Genomic DNA, 26,001 nt, shown 5'->3' on the forward strand with positions numbered 1-26,001 from the left:
ACTGTGGACAAACAAATCTAATAGGTCATCTATCAAATTTGCCACAGCACCAGAACATGGAAGAGCTTGAGAGGCTTAAACTGAAAGTTTGCCACCTTAACACTGAATAAAAATGCAAACTTCAAGAATAAAACATTTTAAAATCGTTAATGCTCAAGTCGAAGCTGTATGTCATTCAGCACTAAGCATTTTGTGCCGTCAACTCTAACAGAATTTATGGGCATCAGCTGTCCAACTAAAATGGTTGTATTTACAGAACTTCTCTAAAAGGGAGTGCGCTAATATGTATGTCAGAGACCACTGAATATGTACCTGTTGGCCAGGGAATACTGCATGCATTATTACTCAGTATATAAAAACTGTTTAAATGAAGAATCTTCAAAAAATAAACCTGTAGAATAAAATAACTACCCTTAAAGTGGCTTGCTTCAATCTTGTGTTTTCCCAATTTGCTGGTGCCTGAATATGGCAAAGAGTCAAAGTTTAACATTCATGTGACTCTCAGTGTTTGTGCAAGACCAAACGGGAACAAGGTGTCGTGCACAGCTACGAATGACAATGCACACTTATAATTGGCATATTACAAATGATTTTATAGGAACAGTTTTGCCTGTACACTTACAGAAGTTTTCTATATGGCAATACAGGAAAATGTGAAACCGAACACAACCTAAAAGTGCACAAAGTACTTCAACAGAAGGAGGAAAAGAAAGAAATTATTGCTAAATTTCAGTCAGTTTGTCTATTGAAATACAAATGAACTACAGTAATAATATTCCAACTGATTTTTAAAAAATCACAAAAAACATCCAATTTATCTCACTGGTATGATTAACCAATCTTTACCTGGTGGTTACAAGGACACAGAGACATTGAGTAGTTGTTCAAAGTCCTCAGTCATGATATCCAAATTACAATTCATATGACTCAATAGAAAAACAAACAAATCCATAAAATGTCATTCCGTATTACCTCATAGAAATTAATGTTGATATCCTACAACCTTTTGTTTTATAAAAGAAAACAAATTGAAATACGCAAATAAAGCTCATTAGTTCCCTTTAAAACCAGGGACAATACTCTTCAATATTTACTGTATTCAATGTGGTCTCCCACTGTATTTTAAACCATTACTCAAAATACTGGCATGATGGCCCTTTACAAAATTGGTCCATGGGCAAACAAGCACAAACTGGCATAAGAACCGCATGTGCAAACCAGACATTTGAAAATAAATCTATGTTGTGCTCTATAATAAAATGGCATTTGGAAACTATCTTTCAAATCAAACTCAAAATGCTGACACAAGTAGTACAAAAGAACAAGGATAGCAAATTCTATCTTGAAACAACAGCAGGATTTTAAGGAAAGACAATTCCAATCAAATAAAAGAGGCAGAAATTTTGGACTCATGCACAGGTCTGTTTAAGGAAGGTTTGTCAGAAATACAGTAATTTGTATGCAGGAAATGGGGCACAAGGTATAACACTTCAGGTTGTCAGCTGCTGATAATGCCAACACAGTTAGCCAATTAAACAGCAAATTATACATGGGTCTGTGTGCCCTGTGTACCATCTACTGCGCTGAACACATTGTCTTGTTTATTTTACTCCATTAAGTGCTTTTGCTTTCAATTAAAAACAAATCATAGCTTGACTTTAAAGATGATAAATTGCCCAGGTGTTATCTCATTTGGTACACACTGATACTGGGAAGTCACTCGCTTTTGAGCAGGGCCAACCTGCACAGAAGCAGTGTGTACAATATGGCCATTATTGAGGGACTGTGTCTTTAATGTAGATTCAGAGGGCAGGTATAGAAACCTGCAGTTAACAGTGTAAAACTTATAAAGATTGGGCATGGATTGGGCCCAGCACTCTTTCGCAGGTGACTGAGAAAATAGTGTTATAGCTCAACATGAAAAATGTGATGTCTTTATTTGGCAAATAGACAGTGGTCAACATCTGCTGGGTGCATGGTGGAGTGGGGAGGGAGGAGAGAAAGAGAACAGAGGCCTGTGATTGCAAAATGAAGGAGCACCTAAACAAGGATTTTTTAAGCTAATTTTTGATAAATTATATTTAAAAAAAATATTCCAATGCATTCCAGTTCCAAAAGTGCAATCTGCAAGACTTCAAAACTTTTCAGTAGTGTTTCTCCTGCAAATAATCCTTCATTTTGTTTGGCAGAGGCAGTTTTTGAATTAAGTCTATTCGAGTATACTGACGAATAACAAAACGGCACAGATACTGTAGTGACCGCACTTGCATGAACCGGGAGACTGGGTTTGTTAGTCTTACAGGATAAGTTGCAGAGCCAGGTAGGCGAGACCTAGAATAGCAAAATGCGCCGTTTTCAGAGTCCTTAATTGAATGCTCAATCAGCTCCACAATAGATGTGTGTCCCTCTACATCAGGCTGTTCATAAAAGCTAAACCTTCCATTCGAGTGTTCTATTCTAGTGTGAAGAGTCTTGCCTTGTGAACGAAAACTCAGGCTTAAAAGATAACGGTCATCAGAACTATCACGTACAAGAAAAGAACCATCAGGCACATTGGCAAGCTTCTCCTCTGCCTCCCACCGTGTTATGGGGCCCCAGTACCATCCTTGCCTTGCAAGTTTTTTCAGCTCTTCTGTGAGACTTGTGACTACCATTGGACCATTATTTTGTACAGAGTCATAAACTCTCCCTACTCCAGGAGCAGAATTTGGGTCAAAGTTCAAATGGTGACGGACTCTTTCTGCTACATGGGCCGCTGTACCACCAAAGCCAGGAAATGTCAACTGCATTTGATTTGGAATCGGAGGTAGGAGTGGAGATAGTGGAGGGATATCGACATGGTTGGAACCGGAGTTCTGCAAGATGACACCTGTGGTACCAATCAATAGACCATTTACAGGTGGGTCCAAGAATATATCAGAAGCAACCACTAAATCTGGGACCATATGGCCTTCATCTGTCTGTAGCGTGCTATTACATACATGGGATGGCACTGATGCAACTTCCATTGGCAATGGATTGTCAAGACAACAGGTACGGGACCCTTCCATAGGAAACATTCCCTCCTCTAAAGGCATTGTGTACTGAATGTAGTTCTGAGGCATTAACCCAATAACCACGGGAACGTGACAAGATTCATCAATATTCAGATGAGAATGGCCATTTTGGGGCTCAATTTCTTTGATTGTGTTGTTCTGTTCCTGAAACACATGATCTGTTTGCATATCGTGGAACTCCTTACGAACGCCATTTAATGCCTGGTTTGGGCTATTATTGTGGACTAATGCTTTGACCTTAACCTCCATCTTAATGCAGGTTTCTTCTGAGCTGGCTGATCGCAAAGGCCAAGGTGTAGGACTGTAATGGTGGCCACGGAGTGACGTGGATCTTAAGGGTCTTTGAGCTTTTAAATCATTAACGCTCGTTGGAGTTGAAGAGGAGGAAAATCGATCATCTTCCACTAAGCTGACAGAAGGTGCATTCCCTTTAGCTTTTTGTTTCTGCTTTGCAGAAAGCCTCCTTTTCAGCGTGCCCATCAAGCCTTCGCCTTTTGCCTTATTTTTTGGTCCTTTGTCATCCTCATCTGTTTTGTTTAGATCATTACCAGCCAAATCTTTCCCATAACAACTAAAGAGAGAGTCCTCTTTCCCAAAATCATTGACCAGTGACGGCTGCTGTACAACAGCAAATTCATTTTCGTCTTTGCCTTTGTTCAAGTTAAAGGATTTTTTGATCGTTTTAAGGCTGATTTTCTTCATCCTGGAAAGGGTGTGAAAGTCCTTTCACACAGCAATGGCTCCAATGATGCTCTTTGGACCAATCTAGCCGAAGTGCTTTTCTTTGTTCAAAACACAGTTAAACACCAAGATGTCCATCTCCTGCAAAGGCACACAAATGGTTTAACTTTTCAACTTTTAAATGCATATATTTTAAGGTACAAAGAACAAATTATATATATTTTCAAAGTGTTAAGTCTATTCCTAATATTGAAATGCGACACTGTTCAAAGCTAACTTATACCTCTTTTGATAGATGTAAACCACTTAGAATATATAAAAAGGAAAGTTCTCAAAAAACTTAAAAATGGCTTTAATTTCCCCCCCCACTCCATGATACTGAAAAAGCCTGGTAACCAACTAATGTGATTTTTGTATGGTTTGTCAGCTTTGACTAAGATGCTTTGAACAATTGTTAAAACTGATTTGGATCATAGGTGACTAACAAGAAATCAGGCTCTCTCTCCTTCCACCTAACTGCATTGCTTAAAGTTAATCTCTTAAGAGTAAACTTCACCATTACAGCTGCAAAACGCAGCCAGTTAGCAAAAGACATGAGCATTTTTACTAACAAAAAGATGAGGGTGCGCAAAAAATAATTTCTTAAACGCTGAGTCCTCTGCTGCTCAGACAATAGAGATGCCACAAGAGAAATCAGCCAAGAGAAAGTGAATAGGTTGCCAGCATGATAAACCTCAATTTGCCTGAAAAGATAAAAAAAAATGTCTGCATTGATCCCATTGCAGTGTGTTCGATGCAGATAGAGACAAAAACAAAAATTAAAATTAGCAAATTCCAAAGAAACACTGTTTGCCAGACTCAACACAGTAATCATGTAAACGGAGGCCAAACTGTAACTTCATTAAGAAAGTGCCTTTGTCAAACCTGACCAATCTTCTCAATCCTTACCAAGCTCATTCAACAATGGGTTACAAAGGATTTGGCAAGTAGGGTGCCAAGACAAAAAACATGCAAGGCTAGATTTTTAAATTCACAATAATACATATTTTGATTTTCACGAAGCTCACAAAACAGCACGTTAGCTTTTGTTAGCCATCCATTGTCCGCCATCCAAATTCTGCTTACAGGGGCTACAAAGCGAATCTGACAGCTGCCTGCCGCCACCACCCACCCCCTCCACCCCCAACCCCTCACACCCCCAACCCCTGCCATTTTTCACTGAACTGAATGGGAAGCAGTGATATGACTAGAGCTGCTACGTGCTAGGAAACATGCTGCTGTGACCTTCATCTCAAAGGTGCATCATTTGTTGCATTCAGAGACATATAAGAACTTATTCAAATGTTGGATATTTTGCCAGCATTGGATTGGAGTGGTTTAGCATCCTTACAGCATCGTTACACCTAAATTAACTTACCTACCACCGCGAACTGTTACTCAATTTTTAAAAATAGGTTTAGCGGTGACTGAAAATTAAGTCTGTAAAGGAATGCTTTTTCTGCAGATGAGTCAAGAAGTCTGCAGGATACAGACGAGTTCCAATTGACACCAAGAAAGCAGAGAAAGCAAAGCCTTGTTTACACAGAAACCCAAATGCATTATCCTGGCTTAGGGCAGACAGGATGGGTGGTAGTGCTACGTGCATACGGTTCATCCAAATCAACATCAATATGTGAATTACCATCCTTCAAAAAAAAGAGATGGTAAGGGTCACATAGCCACAAGTTCAGAAACACTTAATTCAGCTGAACTCCCGACTGTGCTCTTAGTTTGGGACAAACCAAGCCTTCAACTGGCTCTACAGAATGCAATATATCAATAGCTAGAAGTGGAGCAATAACTAGACAGATTTTTTTCGCAGGTTATTAAATAGCTTCAGTTTATATATCATACATATATCAATTTTCTTTCTCTCTCTATGTATATATTATATATATATATATATATTTATTTTATATAAATATATATGAATGAGAACCAAAGCCAAACATTCACTGGTTACAAAAACAGAATTACCTGGAAAAACTCAGCAGGTCTGGCAGCATCGGCGGAGAAGAAAAGAGTTGACGTTTCGAGTCCTCATGACCCTTCAACAGAACTGTTCTGTTGAAGGGTCATGAGGACTCGAAACGTCAACTCTTTTCTTCTCCGCCGATGCTGCCAGACCTGCTGAGTTTTTCCAGGTAATTCTGTTTTTGTTTTGGATTTCCAGCATCCGCAGTTTTTTGTTTTTATTCACTGGTTACTTCCTGGTAAGTGGGGCACATGAAAAATCCCTATACATTTCGGAATACATCATGAGGTTTAATCAGGTGACATTTCCATTCCCAAATTTTTCAAGTAGCTATTGTTTAAAAAGTGCCCCTTGCAACTTACCTCAAGTCAGTAATTACCAAACTGATTTTTTCCTCAAAAATAGTCTCATAGTAAGCCTTAATGGTGGGGTATTCCCAGTAATTAATTCTGAGCCTAGATTTACAATATAATCAAGCCTTCCTACATGGAACAAGAAATAAAGCAGTGAGAATCACAAACAGCTAGTCCTAGATGAGGATCAAAGATCTAGAAATCTGCGCATCAGCAAGATACTACAGGGCATAAATTTTCTACAATGTTGCATTTGGCTTTAAAGTCAAAAACTTCATATCCTACATGGCCTTGAACATTTAAGGTACAAACGAACAGATGAAGCAAAATACAGTATGCTGCTTTGAACTTCTGACCTAAAGTATTAATAGCATGGCTTATAATTGATTCCCCATCAGCATAATGCTTAAAAACTGAGAATCCTGCATTCATTGTTTCCTCTAGCACTTCATATTTTACAACTTGACCAAATATCTACAAACCTCCTCATCCTGGGGGAATTTCTGTTTATATTATCAAATGTATTACTAAATATATTACCATCTGGATCAGAATTAGCAATTCCATTTGTTCCGTTGTAGGGTGAATCTGAGCCATGACTAAACCCAAGATATTAAACAGAACAAGGACCCATGAAGAGATTAATTTGAGCCAAAGAAATGTAGATTCAATACACAGGATATATGGCATAGAAAGAGAGCACTCAGCCCAACCAGTTCATGTTCCACTTGAGCTTACTCCCATCGATTCCCTTCTCCCTCCTATGCTTGTCTAGTTTCCCCTTATTTGCACCCATGCTATTCACTTCAAACACTCCCTGTGATTGCGAGTTCCACATTCTCACCACTCTTTTGGTAAAGAAACTTCCCCTTATTTCACTACTGGACTCCTTGGTGACTATCTTATATTGTGACCTCTCTCAAAACCTTTCACAATTTTAAAGACCTCTATTAGGTCTCAGCCTTTCTTTTTCAAGAGACGAGACCCAGCCTGTCAATCCTTTCCTGGTATTTATGTACACGCATTTCTGGTGTCATCATTGTAAAGCTTCTCTCCAGCGCCTCTACATCTTTTTTTAAAAATCTGTCAACCAGAACTGCACACAGTACTCTAAGTGAGCTCTAACCAAGGTTCGATACAGGTTTAGTATAACTTCCCTACTTTTCAACTCTATCCCTCTTGAAATAAAATCTAGTGCTTGGTGCTTTTTAAAAAAAAAATCTTGTTAACCTATGGCACAAACTTTTAATGATTGATGTATTTGTACTCTGAAATCCCTTTGTTCCTCTACCCCATCTAGACTTGCACCTCCCAAGTTCTAAGTGACCTCCCTATTCTTCTACGAAAATTTACTACCTCATATTTATCTATGTTTTCATGTCTCAATTCTTTGCCCATTCTGTACGTTTATTAATGTCCTCCTGTAAGTTGTTGCCATCTTCCTCAGAACTGGCTACAACCCCCCTGGTGCTATCCACAAATTTAGAAATTGTGTTTTTGATTCCAAAGTCCAAATCGTTAATGTAAATTGTGAACAGCAGTGGTCCCAGCATTGATCATTATGGAACACCACTTCCCACCTTCTGCTACTCTGAATAGCTACCCTTTATTCCCACTCTGCTTTCTGTCTTGAAGCTAGCTAGCAACGCATTCTGTCACTTGTCCCGGCCCCACATTCTCAGACCTTGTTGGTTAGTCTATTATTGAGCACCTTATATAGGCCTTTTGAAAATCCAGTTAAATGATGTCTACTGCATTACCATTATCTTCCCTCGCGGCTACTTTATCAAAAAATTCAATAATGTTGGTTGAACAAGATTTTCCCTTCTGAAATTCATGCTAACATTCATTACAATATTTCTTATTTCTAGATGTTCTTCTATTTTCTCTTTTGGTAAGGAATCTAATATTTTTCCATCTATGAATCTGAAGCTGACTGGTCTATAGCCTGGTTTATAATTCCCTGGGCATGTTCTGTCCCCCTTCTTAAATATAGGAATTACATTGGCTTTCGACCTGTGCTTTGCGACTATGCATTTTTTTAGCAAATTATTAAATGTGAACGGTAATGCCTTTGCTATCTCTTCCCTAGATTCCTTTAGAATACATGGGTTCAATAAAACTAGGGGCTTTATCCTCTTTTGAGATTCTTTAGTTTATTCAATACATCTTTTAAAACTTTAAATGCACTTATTTCGTTACTCGTCTCATCATTCAATGTTATGCATACCTGTTCTATCTCCTTTTTATATTCATTCACAGGACGTGGGCTTTGCTGGCTGGGCCAGCATTTATTGCCCATCCCTAGTTGCCCTTGAGAAGGTGGTGGTGAGCTGCCTTCTTGAACCACTGCAGTCCATGGAGTGTAGGTACACTCACAGGCTGTTAGGGAGGAAATTCCAGGACTTTGACCCAGAGACAGTGAAGGAACAGCGATATATTTCCAAGTCAGGATGATAAGCATCTTGGAGTGTAACGTCCTGGTGGTGGTGTTCCCATCTATCTGCTGCCCTTGTCCTTCTAGATGGTAGTGGTCCTGGGTTTGGAAGGTACTGTCTAAGGAGCCTTGGTGAATTCCTGCCGTGCATCTTGTAGATGGTGCTACTTTGCGTCGGTGGTGACGGGAGTGAATGTTTGTGGATATGGTGCCAATCAAGTGGCTGCTTTGTCCTGGATGGTGTTAAGCTTCTGAGTGTTGTGGGATATGCACTCATCCAGGCAAGTGGGGAGTATTCCATCACACTCCTGACTTGTGCCTTGTAGATGGTGGACAGGTTTTGGGGAGTCAGGAGATGAGTTACACGTCACAGGATTACCTAGACTCTGACCTTCACTTGTAGCCATAGCATTGATATGGCTAGTCCAGTTCAGTTTCTGGTCAAGGGTAACCCACAGGGTGTTGATAGCGGGGGATTCAGTGATAGTAATGCCATTGAACATCAAGGGGCAATGGTTAGATTCTCTCTTGTTGAACCTGGTCATTGCCTGGCACTTTTTTGGCATGAATATTACTTGCCACTTGTCAGTGCAAGCCTGGATATTGTCCAGGTCTTGCTGCATTTGGACATGGACTGCTTCAGTATCTGAGGAGTCACAAAAGATGCTGAACGTTATCAGTCAACATCCCCACTTCTGGCCTTATGATGGAAGGAAGGTCATTGATGAAGCTGCTGAATATGGTTGGGCTGAGGCCACTACCCTGAGGAACTCCTGCAGCGATGTCCTGCAGCTGAGATGACTGACCTCTAACAACCACAACCATGTTCCTTACTGCTACGTATGACTCTAACCAGTGGAGAGTTTTCCCCCTGATTCCCATTGACTCCAGTTTTGCTAGGGCTCCTTGATGCCACACTCGGTTAAATGCGGCCTTGATGTCAAGGGGAGTCACTCTCGCCTCATCTCGGGAGTTCAGCTCTTTTGTCCATGCAGCAAAATAAATATTTAATGTTTGTCATCTATCATTAACTATGGCATTACCCTGTCTGTCCATTAATGGTCCGATGCTAATTACATTTTTATTCAATTTTATGCTCATTTTTATTGATGTGCCTTTAAAACATTGTACTTTTTAAAGTTCCTTGAAGATTAAAATTCTTAGTTACTCTTTGCATCTCTGTATCTTTTCTAAATGTTATGCCCTGCAATGTCTAATTCAGAGACTTGATTTTTCTGTAGCCATGTCTCGGTAATCCCTACCATGTCTGGTTCCTCTAAACATGATTGCCTCCAGCTCCTGTTTTATTACAGACAGTGTGTGCATTGCTGTACAGACATTTTAGCTCATTTTTAATTGGATTTTCTCTCACTTTGTTTAACCATCTTTTTAGACTACCATTCTATATTTATTCTCTTGCCATCATCCTTTACTTTTTCTAATGTTTTCCTGCTGTGCTTTGTTTACATTTGGGCTGTTTCATTTTTTGTAGATCCCACCACACCACCCCCACCCCCTGCTGCCAAACCAAACTTAATAATTTAAACCCTTCGCTACCTCCCCATTTACCCTTTCCTCTAGGACGAGTCCTATCTTGGTTCAAGTGGAGCCCATCCCATTGATACTGCGCCTTCCTGAACTAGAACTGGTGCCATTGTCCCAAGAAAAGGAATGCCTCTCTCCCTCGCACCAGCCTTTTAGCCACGTGTTAGTTCTCATTATTGGTCTGCTCCTGTGCCAATTAGCACATGGCTAGGGCAATAATCCAGAGATTATTGCCCTTGAGGTCCTGCTTTTTAATTTAGAGTCTAACCCCGACACTCTTTCAGCCGGACCACCTCTCTGTTCCTTCCTAAGTCATTTGTTCCAACATGTACCACGACAACTGGATTTACGCCTTCCCCTTCCAAGTTCCTCTCCCTGGCACTGAGTGGCCTGGCCAACACCCTTCATGATTATAGGGCCCCCCCATTGCTACCACATTTCTATTCTGTTCTTTCCCACTCCTAACAGTCTCCTGAGCTATGGTGCCTGGTCTGCATTGTGGCTGTCCTCTTTGCAGTCTTTTTCCTTATCCTCACAGGTAGCGAGTACATTGTGTCGCTTGGATAGGATCAGTGTCTGCAGGACCTCCTTCTCAACCTTTCCTAGAAGTTCATGGGTCGTATGAACTGTTATTCTACAAGTACCTCTGTAAACCAGGGATCTACGTTAAAGCAGCAGAACCAGGTTTCCAGTGACTCACTGGATAAAGGTATCATCTTGATACCAAGTCTCCAATTATTTAACTGGTCTCAGCTAGGGCAGGAGTTGAAACACAGCAGTGGTTTCATAACTCATGGACTAACAAAGAGGAAGGGGTCGAGTTTCTGCTCCTCACCACTGTCTAGAGATCTTTGCTAGAAAGCACAGGTGGATATCAGGTGTGAGACCAAATTCAGGCACAGCTTACAAACATGCCACCTAGGCGAGAAACCAATAGATATAGATAAAGAACTGTGGACCAGTGGAGCTACTGTATTTGCCTGTGTAAAAGTTGCCCTTGTGTAAAAGGCAACCCCATGACTTTTCGCCTAAAAAATAGTAATTTTTCATGTACCTCATGTGAAAGTCGACTCTGGTTTTTCAGGGATCAAGGTACCAACATTTCAGATGCAAAGTATAATCCTAGAGCTGTTAATGATTCAATTTCATTGTAAATGTATAAATAGGCACTAAAATATTTATCAATATACAAATAAATGTTAGATAATTGATATGAAATGCATATAATTTGTAATGTTATAAAATTTATTCATGTGAAACAATTAGTATGAATTATTTAGTCCAGTTAGTTTTTAATTTATTGCATTGCGACGGTCTTTTATGGATTTCACTTCAAGCATACCTGACAATACATGTAAAAGTCAACCCTATGACCTTTGGCCGAAAAGGCTGGTCTCAAAAATTTGACTTTTACATGAGTATATACGGTAATGCACTACAGTGGAGAGTGAGGGAAAAAAAAGAAATTAGTTCACTCACTGTGTAAGTCCTACAGTGCAAGTTGGAAAGTTCCAAATTATTCCCTAGAGCAGATGTGTACAATACGTGGGTGGAAACCAGTTGAACAATTATGTAAATTAGATGATCAGCACAATTTTCTTCTTTCCCTCCCATCAAAGCAAGGGACGAGAGAAACATTTTAATTAAATAAGTACCATGTTCCTAGCGTCACTTGCAAAAGTAGATTTTTACAAAATTAAAACTGCGGCTGGCTTTTTTTTTAAAAGCCCTTATGACAGAGCAATCTTTTTGATTAGCGCTCTTCCCGCTGGGCTAATTATATACATCTTTCATCATTGGAAACCTATGGCGTTACATGTACCATCCACAGGAAGCACATCAGCAACTTGTTGAGCTCATTTCAACATCACAGTCCAGACCAGGGGCTTATGGTGAGACCACATCAAGTCTCATATCAGCAAAACCCTATGTAATTCCAGCAAGATTTATTTACTCTGTTGCAAGGTGGATGGAAAATTCAAGGTTTATATAGTATTTGCCTTCCTAATTGTTTGTTGTATCTGCATGTTAACTTCACGATTTATATATAAAGACACACAAATAACTCTGTATATTAACATTCACTAGTCCTCTGACCTTTTACAAAATGGTCTGCTTTTCTATTTTTTCTACTGAAGTGGATAATGTCACAGTTCCCCACATTATGCTCCACCTGCCATGTTCTTGCACTGCTGAGTGGTGCTGAGCTTCGAGTGTAGATGTAGCAACACCTACCAGGTCAGTAGTCAGTTTTCTATCACATCTCTGATTTTTGTCTTGTAGTAGGCGATGGAGAAATTTTGAGGGACCTGGGGACAAGCCACCTACTGCAGAATACCCATCATCTCCCCTGCTCATGTGGCCAAGGTGTAGGGTTTTGTTATGTTATGTGATAACAAATTGGCAGAGGTTTCATAATTTGTGTAGAATGTACTGAGGACAGTGTTGTTGCACCATGAGATTGTTGCCTTTTTTTCCAAAAAAAGCAACATATGTACTGATGCTGTTCACCGAACATAGATGAAATGCTATACTTTTAGAAATGTGACTGCAAAGAAATAAGCTTTTTCTAAAAAAAAATCTGCTGCATAGCTTTTTGTTTATATTTTTCCCAAGCAATGCCCAATAAAATGCAGACCTCAGGAACTGAATTGTAATGCAATGCTTCTGACATTAGCTACTTCTGAATTTGATGTGACAAGTTTTGTAATAATTCAGTCCGAAATCATAATCTCTGTGTTAGTTCTGAGATTCTAATGTGAAAGGAGTCTAGCCAGTCGTAAACAAGTTTCTGGTAGAGTTAAGATGCATTATTGCAGTAGGAAAAGCAGGAGCCCCGCTTGACTGGGCAGTGCAGATACTGTAGTGCCAAATTTAATGTGTGTAGTGCAGGAGCTGAAGTGGCCACAACAATTCCCAGGCCTCCTTCAAATGCTGACTTCCACCTGATCCCAGTGTTAATAATGCGGAGACCAGCAGGTGGAAATGAGATTTCAGACCTCTGAAGGCTGGGGTGGGGCATCAAGAGGTGATCATGGTCATGGGAAGGCCGGAGAGGTTTAGCGCGGGTGGGGGTGGAGGGGTAAAGAAGGCAGGCCTAGGTAGAATTGTTTTTTTTCTTTTTTTCTCCTCCTCCTGGCCAGGAAAGAAACCAGTAAAGAAAAAAAAAAATCACATTCAAGCTGAGCCTCTTGCGGCCTTTGAACCATTCAATGCTAGCCTTCCTGGCACATTCGGCACTCTGCAAGAGTCGCACAACCCGGGAATAAATTTGCATCAGAGCTCAATTGACATTATTGGGCATCAAGCTTTGAAGGACTGATACAAGGGCCTTCGACACTGCCTGATAGAACTGCACGGCACAAACAAACTGAATTCTCGCTGGGTTTGGGGTTAAAATCTGACCTTGTGCGCTCAAATGGGAAAACATTATCTCATTCCTTGGGCTAACATATGTCAATTTAATGCAAAAAAAAAATCACAAAAATTTCCTCCCTTTTGCCACACAGAATGTGCTCTCTCATGTTTCGAGGCAGAAAGCTGTCACTGCACATGTGCCTGGAAAGGTTTCAGAACTATATCCTGTCTCAGAACTTAAGACGTTTGTCAAAAACAGGAAATTACTGTGAATATATTCAGCCACATATTACCTCTGCTAGCAACTGTGATTCATATTAGCTTCATTGGTGGTGTTACGGGTCCCTTCGAATGCATCTGCTATGGATTGAGCGGTTACGTGGCTACTTGAGGAGTGAGTAGTTCATACAAATGAGCAGAAACATTTGATAATGTCCATTCTTTTAAGTCTTCACATTCACCAAATTGTGGCTGATCAACAACCTCTTCCTTCCCATTAGTCACCCAAGTTTGAGATTAAATAAAAATTGCTTATTTACTCCTTTTCTCTGCATATGTTGCAAATACACAATTGCCCTTTAGAAAAAGTGTACATTCATCCATCATTTAAAACAAAAAAATTCAACTGTCTTAACTTACAAATTTTGTATTATTTATCCAGCTCTCTATTATAAAAAAAAAGACCCTAAGTTGTTCCGTTTTGCCCTGTTGGAAAATGATTTTCTTCAATTGCCTTTATCTATCAAAGGTGCATCTACCATATTCTTTGAATATAGTGTATGTGAATTTTCACATGAAAATGAACTGGCGCACTGTACCTTTATGGTACTGGCAGGATCGATGACAGTAAAGTGGTTCTTCCCCAAAGCCTCATCCTGAAGCTTTACCCGAGTTGTTTTCACACGAGGTGATAGCACATGAAAGTGAATCAGTAAACGGAAGTTACACCCAGAAAAGCTCCTGTTTGCAACAGATCAAACAGCAAAGAAGCTTTGCAACAAAAAAACGAACTGCACGTGTCAGTTATTACTCACTTGATAGCACTCTCACCTCTGAGTCAGAAAGTAGTGGATTCAAGTGTTGCTCCAGATACTTGAGCACAAAGTCTAGGCTGACAGACCAGTGCAATGCTCAGGGAATGCCGTACCAACAGTCTTACTGATGAGTCATTAAACTGAACCTCCATCTGCCCTCAGGTGGGACGTAAAAGACACCACGGTACTATTTCAAAGAAGGGCAGTGGAGTTCTGCTGGTGTCCAAGTCAATATTTATCCATCGGCCAACATAATTTAAACAGATTATCAGGTCATTATCACATTGCTGTTTGTGGGGCCTTGCTGTGTGCATACTGGCTGCCTCATTTTCTCCATTAAAGCTGCGATTGCACTTCAAAAGTACTTAATTGGCTGGAAATTACTTAAGGTCATGAAAGGCACTATATAAATGCAATTTCTTTCTTTGCCGTTAAAGGTTGTCAAATCAGCATTCATTCTTATTCCACCCCCCACCCCCCCAACCCCTCCCCAAGATCCTTATACAAATGCATCATACCAGAGTAAGAAAGAAAAACAAGTAGGGTTCCCTTGGACTTAATCTCAAGTGAAGCTTGGAGCAGAGTAATTACCAATATTTTGTTCTCATAATGTAACATATTTCTTTTTATTTCAACTGTCAGATGCTGATGATGCTTTGTGGGCAACAGGTAGAGAAGCCATCCTGCACTGGCTGACAATCAGAATTATACGCCACAGAAGGAGCCCATTTGGGCCTATTATGTCTGTGCCATGCTCTTTTCTCATCCCCTTGCAAATTGCTCCTTTTCAAGTATATATCCAATTTCGTTTTGTGAATTAGTACTGAATTTGCTTTCACCACGCTTTGAAGTGGTGAATTCCAGATCATAACTCACTAAGTACAATGGTTTTGCCTAATTTCTCAGGTGGATTTGTTGATAATTTTCCAAAATCTGTTATATCCGTGATCCTCCTGCCAACATAAAATGTTTTTCCCTATCTATTCCGTCAAAATCTTAGATACATCCATTAACACTCCTCTTAACCTTCTCAGCTCTATGGAGGACAATTTAAGCTTTTCTAGTCTCTCCACGTAACTAATGTTTCTCATAGAATCATCGAATGGCTTCAGCACAGGAGGAGATGTGACCCCTTGTGTACGTGCCTAATCTCTGTAAGAGCAACTCAGCTCATCCCACAACTCAGCCCTTTACCCATAGCCCTGCAAATTTTCTCTCTTCAGGAACTTATCCAATTCCATTTTGAAAGCCATGATTGAATCTGCCACCATCGCATTCTCAGGCAGTACATTCCAGATCCTAACTGCTCACTGCGTTAAAAAGTTTTTCTTCATGTTGCTTTTGGTTCTGTTGCCAACCACCATGAATTAGTGTCTTCTGGTTCTCAGCCCTTCTGCCAACACAAACAATTTCTCTCTGCCTACTCATGATTTTGAAAATCTTTATCAAGTCTCTGCTCAACCTTATCTTCTCTAAGGAGAACAACCCCAACTTCTCCTGTCTATCCACATAACTGAACTGCCTCGTCCCTGGAACCATTCTTGTAAATAGTTGATTGGTAGTGCAGAACTTAAAATATTTTCAACTTTTCATATCCTGCACTCATCAGGGCAAATCCAAGATTTTGCTGACGCATTGCCATGGAATTATTTTCAGTGCTGGTGAGATGTCAGGTATGTAGCCCATAAGTCTCAAAGATTGGCTGATCAAATCAAACGGTTCCTCGGGCTGTTCATAATAGGCAGAATATAGAGTGTACTTAACCAGCTCGCGCTTGCAAAACCAACAACAAACTTTCTGCTGTTAGATGTGATTCCACAATTAGGCAGCACTTGCTGAACAATCCCGAGTGTGCGAATAGTTACACTAACAACCAATTTAAGATAATCACTCAAGCTCGTAATGTGGTTCATTAATGCTTGCTAGGGAGCTTTTCTCTGCAAACAAAAGGAATATGTTCAAGCCTCACGCCTTTTTTTGAATTATCCAGAAGCATGGGGAGTCTATAGCTCCCCGTTGCTTTCTGCATGGCAACTCCCCATCCAGAGTCAGCTTGTAGCCAATCAGCACCCTTTTCTCCTGTAATATAAATTGTTGCAATTGTTTGAAGTTTGGCATTCTTGCGTTTGCCCTGTTGAGTGCAAGATGAAAAGCTATGCAAACTGAAAAGCTATACCTCTCTTTTCAGCAATGTCCTTGCAAGACTTTGCTGCACCCTCTCTAAAGCCTTCACATACTTTCTGTCCAGAATTGGGCACAAAACCCCAGGCTGAACCAGTGCTTTATAAAGGTTCATCATAACTTCCTGCATTTGTACTCTACACCTCTATGTATAATGCCCAGGTTCCTGTATGCCTTTTCAATCATTTTGACAACCTGCTTTGACACCTTCTGGTAAATCTCATTTGCAGCTGCTCCATGGACCAAACATCTTTCCTGAAGTACATTAGCCAGAATTGGACACAATTGTCTAGCTGCAGGCCCAAACAACGATATATAAAAGTTTAATATAACTTCCTTACTTCTGTATTAATTTCTCTGTTTATGAAGTCAAAGGTCCTGCATGCTTCTCATCAACTTGTTCTGCCACATTTGTCTATGCGAACTCCCAAGTCTCTGTTCTTGAACCTTCTTTAAAATTGTACCATTACACTTCTATTATGTCTCCTGATTTTCCTTCCAAAACGCACCTCTCACCTTCTCTGCATTAATTTAATCTGACACACATCAGTCCATTTCTTCCTGAAGTTTGCCACTATTCTCCTCATTGTTCACTATATTTTTTAGTTTTGTGTCATCTGGAAACATTGAAATGATGTCCCTATACCAAAATGACATATATCAAAAAGAACAGTAGTCCAAACACCGAACCCTGGCTATATACACCCCGAAATCTGATAAACAACTGTTCACCACAACTGTATAGTTTTTGCCCTTTAGTCCATTTTGTATCCATGCTGCCACTGCCCCGTTAATTCCATTGCTTTCAATTTAGCAAGTCAATTGTGGCATTTTATCAAACACCTTCTGATAGTCACAACATTAACTTGTAATACTTTCAATTAAATAACAATGTGCTGATTAGTTGGCAAGTGGACTCTAATTGGTAGAGGTGTTGCCATGGAGAATGCACCAGTGATGGTGACTGACAGTTAACTGCCAAGCAGTGTTTGAAATTTAAACCAGGCAGTTTGACCCTGATTGGTCAAGGCATTGCCCTGAGGAATGAGTCAGGGAATGGCTGTCACTTATTTTGTTTAGCTGAAACAGATGCAATGTGTGTACATGTTCTGTCTGCCTGCAAAGAACAAGGCCCTGGGAATTAATATATGTAGTTTCCAGTATACGCAAATGCACCACACTGTGAGCGCAACTGACAATCTTAAATTGTCAGTGTATTTCTTAACACACTGAGGATTATTTAGCAAATGTTGTCCAATCGCAGAACCACATCCAATGTTGGACACTGTGTTTTGAGTTTTGCAAGCACGGGCTGGTTGGGTATGGTCTGTACTTCTTTTTTTGCCCATTGCGAACAGCAGCTGGGACATGCTGTTTGATACGATCTGCCATCTTTGGGATGTATGACCTAGCATCACACTGGCACTGAAGTTCATATACCACATTACTCATTTGTGTGATAGGCAGAAGTTCTTTTTGGCTTGACGGTAGCATCCTGTTAATGGCAAATAACACTCATGTTGCTATTGCACAGTAGCAGCGTGAAACAGCTAGCTTCACCTGTTGCTCAAACATTAGAGATACTTTGCCTTTCCAGGGTAATCTGAGGTAGACTGAGCACTTTTCAGGGCCGAAAGTGACAGCCTTGGGCCCATTTGCGAGTTTGCGTGATGTATGGCGCGAAATGATCTGATCGAGGTAGCCATTATCCCGCCGGATGCTTTTGATACGCCCTATTTCAGTATTAAACTTGCATAGTGAGCAAATGGCTCGGGCCCTATTTACAAGGTTGCTGATGAGACCAATCTTGTAGCCTGTGGAACTGTAAGAATCCTAACGCGTATATTGACCAGTGAAGGCAGGCTTACGGTAGACCTTGGTAGAGAATCACCTGGCAGATTTCTCAACTAGTACGTCAGGGAAGGGGAGTTCATTTGACTGCTCCATTTCAAAGCTGAATTTGAGTGCAGGACGGAGCCCAATAAGACATGTAAGGAAATTATTATATGCAGCTGCAGGTTTAAATATAGTGAACGTGTCATCCACATTTAGGAAATATGCGAGGAGGTGGTGGTTAGGTGTCATTCCATCGAAGACATGTTTCTCGTGGAACCCAACAAGGATGTTTGCAAGAGGGGATCCCATGCAACATCATCTACTTGAGCATACATGGAGTCATTAAAACAGAACTCAACTGTGTGAGTTGCCGAATTCATAAGTTCAATGAATACTGACTCATGCAATGGTGGCGGGTCTAGATCACCATGATATAGTGCTGCAGCGCAAATATCTATGGCTTCCACGATTGGATAACATTTGCTAAATAATCCTCAGTGTGCTAAGAATTACACTGACAACCAATTTAAAATTGTCAGTCGGGCTCGCTGCGTGATGCATTGCGTGTACTGGAAGCTACATATGTTAATACACAGGGCCTGTTGTTTGCAAACAGAAAGAACATGCACATATATTACGCCTGTTTCAGCTAAACAAAATAAGTGACAGCCATTCGCTGACTCATTCCTCAGAGCAATGCCTTGACCAATCAGGATCAAGCTGCCTAGTTTAAATTTCAACAATGCTTGGCAGTTAACTGTCAGCCACCATCCCTGGTGCATTCTCCATGGCTACACCTCTATCAATTAAGAGTCCACTTGCCAACAAATAAGCACTCTCTTCTCACACAGTATAAATTGTTGTTTTCCCCTTATATTGGTATTCTTGCAAAGTGCCCTGATGAGTGCAAGATGAAAAGCTTTGAAATTTCGACATGTCTCTCTTTTCAGCAATATTCAAGTTCTGTACTACCAAATAACTATAGCTACAATACTTGGCACTAATGCATCTGGTAGAAGTTTGAACAAACAAAATTTTCCATTCAACTTTTGAGGTTTTTGAGGCAAATTCTAGTCCATACTTTGCGGTCAATATAACACTGTTACTTATACACAAACGCTACACCAAATTCAGCCGAGGGCACAGCTAAACACAGAAATCAAAATGTTTCTGTCCAAGTTGCACCACCACCAGTATCATGAAAATAGCATCTTGCTGTCTGCCTCACCATTGACTTGCATTTCAACATTTAACAGAGTAAAAGTTGCTTCATGGGTGCCTTTGATACAAACAAAACTCACCACAAAAAATTAAGTCTTGTCCCTTTATTCTAAGCACCCTTTCAACAACATGATAACTGTTAATGACTCGCAGTCAGCCTCTCTAACACGGAGAATTAACAATTACAAGCGTGCAGTCTCATCGCTTCATATTTTACTACTGGAAGTGAGCAGCAGTGTGATCTCTCAAATTTGGATTCAGAGCCATAAGAGGTTCAATAACCTCATGAGGGCAGGAAAGGTGAGTGGCATGTCAACTTCATGTGCAAACTCCCTTACTCCAATTTTCCCAGCCTTCTCCTGCACAGCACTCCTCAGCCCAACACACTGTGCTGCCGTTCATTCCTCTCTCTCCCCACCTGAACAATCATGACTAACACGCATACTCATGTTATTGCCATCTCACATACATCCCTCACAGTCACCCCCTACAATATTGTCAACCCATCCTCTTCACACAATCCATTACAAAAAGACTTGCATTTGTACAGCACCTTTCGCAAACACCGGACATCCCAAAGCCTTTTACAACCAATGAAAGTCTGTTTGAAGTGTAGTCACTGGGTGATTTAGGAAAGGTGGCAGCCATTTGCACACAGCAAGCTCCCACAAACAGTAATGTGATAATGACCAGATAATCTATTTTTGTGACTGAAGAGAAATGTTAGATAGGAAACCAGTGATAACTCCACTGCTCTTCAAAGTAGTTGTCCTGGGGACCTTTTGCGTCCACCTGATAAGGCAGAGGGGCTCTCAGTTTAATGTCCCATTCGAAAGACAGCACCTCCACAGCACAGCACTTCCTCAGTACTGCACTACAGTGTCAGTTTTGTGATTGTTGTGATCAACTCCTGGAGTGGGGCTTGAACCCACAGCCTTGTAACATCCGTCAACTCTAGCATAATACCTCCACCAATTACATCTTTCCCTCACCCCCCCATCAGCATTCCATAGGGACCGTTGCCTCTGTGACACCCTGGACCACTCCTCCATCACCCCCATCTCCTCACCCCCTTCTCACAGCACCTTCCATGCAATCACAGAAGGTGGAGCATCTGCCCCTTTACCTCCTCACCATCCAAGGCCCCAAACATGCCTTTCAGGTGAAGCAGCGCTTCACTTGCACCTCCTTCAATTTGGTCCACCGAATTCGCTGCTTCCATAGCGATCTTCTCCACATTGGGGAGACCAAGCCAGACGCATGACTGCTTTGTGGAATACCTCCACTCAGTCCGCAAGCATGACCCAGACCTTTCTGTCGCTTGCCATTTTAACACACCATCCTGCTCCCATGTCTGTCCTTGGCCTGTTGCAATGTTCCAGTGAAGTCCAATGCAAACTGGAGGAACAACACCTCACCTTTTATTGCCTTCCGGACTCAACATTGAGTGCAACAATTTCAGACCAAGAACTCTTTCCTCTGTCTTTACCTCTTATTTAATTCAATTTTTAAAAATTTGTGTTTATTTATTCATTCTTTCTTTTAATTTTTTTGCCCCAACACCCCCCTCCACCCACAGGGCATCTGTAACTTGTTCTTATGTTTTACATTCACAGAGTGCTGACCCTTGTTCTGCTATTAACACATTCTGCTATCTTACCTTTATGCCAATATCAGGACCTTCTTTAGCCTTTAACACTACCATTAACACTCCCTTTGTCCTGTGTCCATGACATCTTTGTCAAATTTCTCCTTAGCTCCCACCTATCCCTGACGTTCTATTTTGCTCCACCTGCTCGACTCCCTCAAACAGTATAAAATTCATCATATTTCTACTTCTTTTTAGTTCTGAAGAGGTCATAAGGACTAGAAACATTAACATTTAACTCTGTTTCTCTCACCAAAGATGCTGCCTGACTTGAGTTTTTCCAACACTTTCTGCATACTTTCAAATTTCCAGCATCCGTGGTATTTTGTTTTTATCTAAGGAGAAAGGGCACATGGACATGGGGACCAATTAGGGTCAAGCTGCCTGGTTTAAATTTCAAACAATGCTTAGCAGTTAACTGTCAGTCACCATACTGGTGCATTCTCCATGGCAACGCCGCTTGCCAACCAATTAACACTCTCTTCACATACAGTATAAATTGTTGTTTCCCCCTTATATATCAGTATTCTTGAAATGTCCTGACGAATGCAAGGTGAAAAGCTTCGACATGTCTCTTTTTTTCAAGCAAGACTCAAGTTCTGTACTACCAAACGACTATTTATTACGTAAGCTAAGGAATGGGGGTATTTTTTTTCCCTTCAGGTACATGATCTGGAGGGAAATTTGGAGGCAGTGATATTGCAAAGATCTTACTGATCTTTGCTTCCCCAGTGGTATAGGTCTATGGAGATTGCAAAGCTCAAGTTTGAGTTGCTGAAGTGCATCTGATACTCTGTACATGCTGCAGCTACAGTGTACAGAGGGGGTAAATTGGAGTTCAGTGACAAAGGTGCCCATTAAATCAACTTCCCTGGGTGCGGTGTCAAGCTTCTTGAGTGCTGTTACCACTCATTGATGGGAGCAGCTGCAAGCGTCATACCATCCCCTGAATTGAGCCGTGTAGATCTTGGGACAGATATTGAGGAGTCTGAAGCATTCCTTAGCGAATACACAATTTGTTTTGCTCCTGTAGCCAGGGAGTTGATATGGTTGGTCCCATTAGGTTTTTTTGTCAATGGTGGCCCTCATATGGGGACTAGGTAATGATTTTGTCATTAAAAGTCAGGGGGATGTGGCTGGCCCTTTGCTGTTAGAGACAGTCATTGCCAGTGATGCCAATGTCAGCCACTATGGTGAGGGAGCCAACTAGTTCTGAAATCAAATGTCTTGTACCACAGAAAATTTCAAACCTGAATTATGACAGCTAATGAAGTGTTCTTATACAAGCCAACAAACTAGTATTATACCAATACTTGCAATTTTTTTAAAAGCCACATTAAAATGATTGTAAAAATTGTAAATATGATCAATCTTGCCAGTCATAAAAGATCTTACTCCTTCCAAAATGTGTTATGTATCTCATAAAATGGCCAAGATGGGGTGGCAGTGAGTATTCCTGTCTGGCCCCCTCAGTAGACGGGAGAGCTGGAGTCGTGGTAGAGAAAAAGAGCCAATGAATTGCTTCATCATTTTGAACCACATTGTTCCTAGTACAATCATAGCAACAACCAATCCAACATATCCATCTACTGCCCTAGACACGCCAGGTGCTCAACATTTACAAAAGCATTGTTAATACATATGGCATCGTAAATGTTAATGTGTTTATATCAAGGTTTGTCTTATGGGTAGCAGCAAAGCCAGCAATTTAGATCAACCTCTGACTTCCTGTTGATGAACAACATATTACCCACAGTTGCTACGTTAACTAAATACGCACAAAATAAAAGTTCCGAATTGAAAAGATCCAAACACAGAAGTTGTGATTGAGATGAAAACCGGAAATTAGCTTAGGAACAAAATGAAATAGATTGCTAATTAGTCATACACTGGGTAAAACTGCTATAGAGGAACACTGGTGCCATCGGAAATGTTCACATTTTGTTTTGGCAGCAATGTAACATCTGCCTTTGCTAACTTGCACTTCTTTTTAAAAAGCTGGATGGAAATATTCATGCTCACAGTTAAAAAAATGTTTCCCCCCTCAATTTGAGTTTTAATGATTTTCTTTAGTTACTACATTATACGGTAGCATTTGATGCACCATAATAAGATTGTTACAATAAACATAAAAAGACACGGGGACAGAAGAAGGCTATTGTGCCCTACAAACCTTTCCCTTTGGATTATATTAATCTATGTAAGTATTGTAAATAGAAATACAGTAAATCCTCAGTGTTTGTCAACCAAAGTCCACGTTATTACCTCAAATTCAAACTGGCAAGAATGAAATACTGTCATCTAATGATGTTTAGCACTGTCACGCCATATTACACAAAGTGTATGCAGTACTGCACAGTCACTTCCAGGTTTCGCCTTCTTACATTCAATCTGTTAAGTATGCTCAGGTCCTATGATAATGTCAGCACAGATTCCTCTCCACAAAATTAATGCTTTGACCGAAAAAAATAGTCAAATAATTCAATCACTTGGAAAGGGAACCCAAACACTTGAATGTTACAAGCTACTTATGAAAGTTGGCACTGATTCAGATTCATTAGAATGACACTTCCAAAACTTCAATAACCCAAGAAATATTGCAACAAAATTTGACACCATATATTGTACAGGTTAAACCATTTTGTTACTTTCACAAAACAATAGTAATGAAGACATTCATACTATATAAATACAACACAAAATGACCAATATGATTCTGTAGTTGAGCAACAGGCTCACAAGATGAATAAAGGCCAAAATCAACCAACATAGACCTCAGACTTACAGGTGAATCATCAAGGTACAAGATAACTGTAAACTACTTCAGTCTTTCCCTGTTAACAGTGTCTGCTGCACACTAGAACCCTCCACAAGAAAGTCTCCCTGTAAATATAGTGAGCTGCCAATTATGCAGCTATATCTCTTCAGCAGAACTAAATCAGCAAGCATGTTATGCTGCAATTTTAACTCCACAGTTGATCTTGTTAGTCTACATTCCTATTTGGGTCAGAGTTCCACAATATACCACAGATGGAAAACAAATGCAGCCCAACTGTGGTCAGAGTCACTAGCTTCAGTTCCCATATAAGCTGACTCACGCTGTAGTCATGAGATTTTCCAGAATTCAATGACACTGGGAAGTTCAAAATGCTACATACTGCAATTTATAGTCAAACAATATCTCCTTCATACAACTTAGAACTGTCCTGAACAACAACTTTGTTACATATATGTAAAAGTACTAGTTATGTCAATGTAGAAAATGTTGACCAACTAGAACATGACATTTGAAGGAGAGAACAAGGGCAGAAGATGAAACAAAAAAAGAACATGGAAAAAAAGCCTTTTGAGAGTCACCAGTTCTTAATCTCCATGTAAACTGGGACATGTGATAGAGAAACAAGTAATTTTAAACATTTACCTCACCTTTTGACAGTGAAGTCAGCTGTAGGCCTAGTCAAAATAAGATCTGCCTTTCAGACACATGATCAATAGGGAGCACAAGTGCACATGTTAGGCAGTCACAAGAAACAAAAAAGGGGAAAAAAATTCTCCTGCTTGGTGGCAACTCCCAGCAATATGCTAAAGCGGTAACCCTGACACTTTTTTTACACACTCAACCTGTTAAAGAAAATGTGTGCAATGTTAACAGTAAAGTGAACTGGAATAAAGCTGCTATTAAGTCACTGTATATGAGTCTTAATTCCTTATTTTCTTCTATTTTTAAAGTTACTGATGCAAGCAGTCACATTTCTAACCTCTATTCACATATAACACTTCAAATTTATTGCAATCATTGACTCCAATGCACTTCTTGCCACGGCTTTAAATCAGAATGTTACAGTGATTTCACTTGTGATAACACACAAAACAAGTCATCAATAAACACAAAATAATTTTACATGGAGGCCATTTAGTCCATCTTAATTCTTCCATCCAAAGATGTGCTAATATCAATTCCATTACCACATCCAATTGTTTCTTAAATAATTTCCAGGTTTTTGCCTTTGATAAACATTGTGCAAGCTTATTGCAGTGTTAAATCTGGGCCTGTTTTTCTACCTTCCTGATATATCCTCAAATTACCTTTGACCAGTATGAACTCACGTACCTAATTCTATTCCCGAAGTCTGAAAGTAGTCATATTCTGGATTAATGTTTTCACACCCTTAACAACATTGTAGGTCTCGATATAAGATTTACCTCTCAGCTGCATTCTTTCTAAGCAGAATTGCTCAAGTTTCTCCAACTTTCCCCACCGGTTTTGTAATTCTTCTCTGCACTTCCTCCAGGATTTGAACGTCTGTATTGTTTCTTGGCAACAAAACTAGACGGAGCATTTAAGGTGCGGTCTAACCAGAGCAAAGGTAAGTTTGATAATTACTTCCTCTGACTTCATTGGCTGGAAAGTGGTTTGGGATGCCCTGAAGTTGTAAAAGGCACAACATAAATCTAAGTTGGGTCTCTTTCAGCATCAACCTTAGCTATTTCAACACTTTCGAGTATATTCAGTGCCTATTTTGCTACATGAATGCACTTTACAATTATCTACACTCAATTTCATTCCATTGATCTGTCTACTTGCATATTTTGTCCAGTGACTACAATGCAAAAAGTACGTCACTGGATATAAACGCT

At 40.2% G+C, this 26,001-nt stretch overlaps 1 protein-coding gene across 3 annotated transcripts in view; it reads right to left on the reverse strand.

The window, feature by feature from the left end:
* Window positions 1-572: 572 nt before the first annotated feature.
* Window positions 573-26,001, reverse strand: part of socs6a (suppressor of cytokine signaling 6a) — a 60,434-nt gene continuing 35,005 nt past the window's right edge. Inside the window, exons 1-2 of one of the 3 annotated variants that reach the window (XM_078540043.1) lie at window positions 25,567-25,677; window positions 573-3,878 (exon numbers count right to left, since the gene is read on the reverse strand). In XM_078540043.1, the coding sequence (XP_078396169.1) occupies window positions 2,145-3,758 (1,614 nt within the window). In that variant the 5' untranslated portion in view covers window positions 3,759-3,878; window positions 25,567-25,677 and the 3' untranslated portion in view covers window positions 573-2,144. Of the gene's footprint in view, window positions 3,879-24,148; window positions 24,315-25,566; window positions 25,678-26,001 lie in introns of those variants that run through there. The other 2 variants (XM_078540044.1, XM_078540042.1) reach the window with 2 other exon arrangements.

The sequence above is a fragment of the Cetorhinus maximus genome, chromosome 4, assembly GCF_964194155.1.
Source record: "Cetorhinus maximus chromosome 4, sCetMax3.hap1.1, whole genome shotgun sequence".
NCBI lineage: Eukaryota > Metazoa > Chordata > Chondrichthyes > Lamniformes > Cetorhinidae > Cetorhinus > Cetorhinus maximus.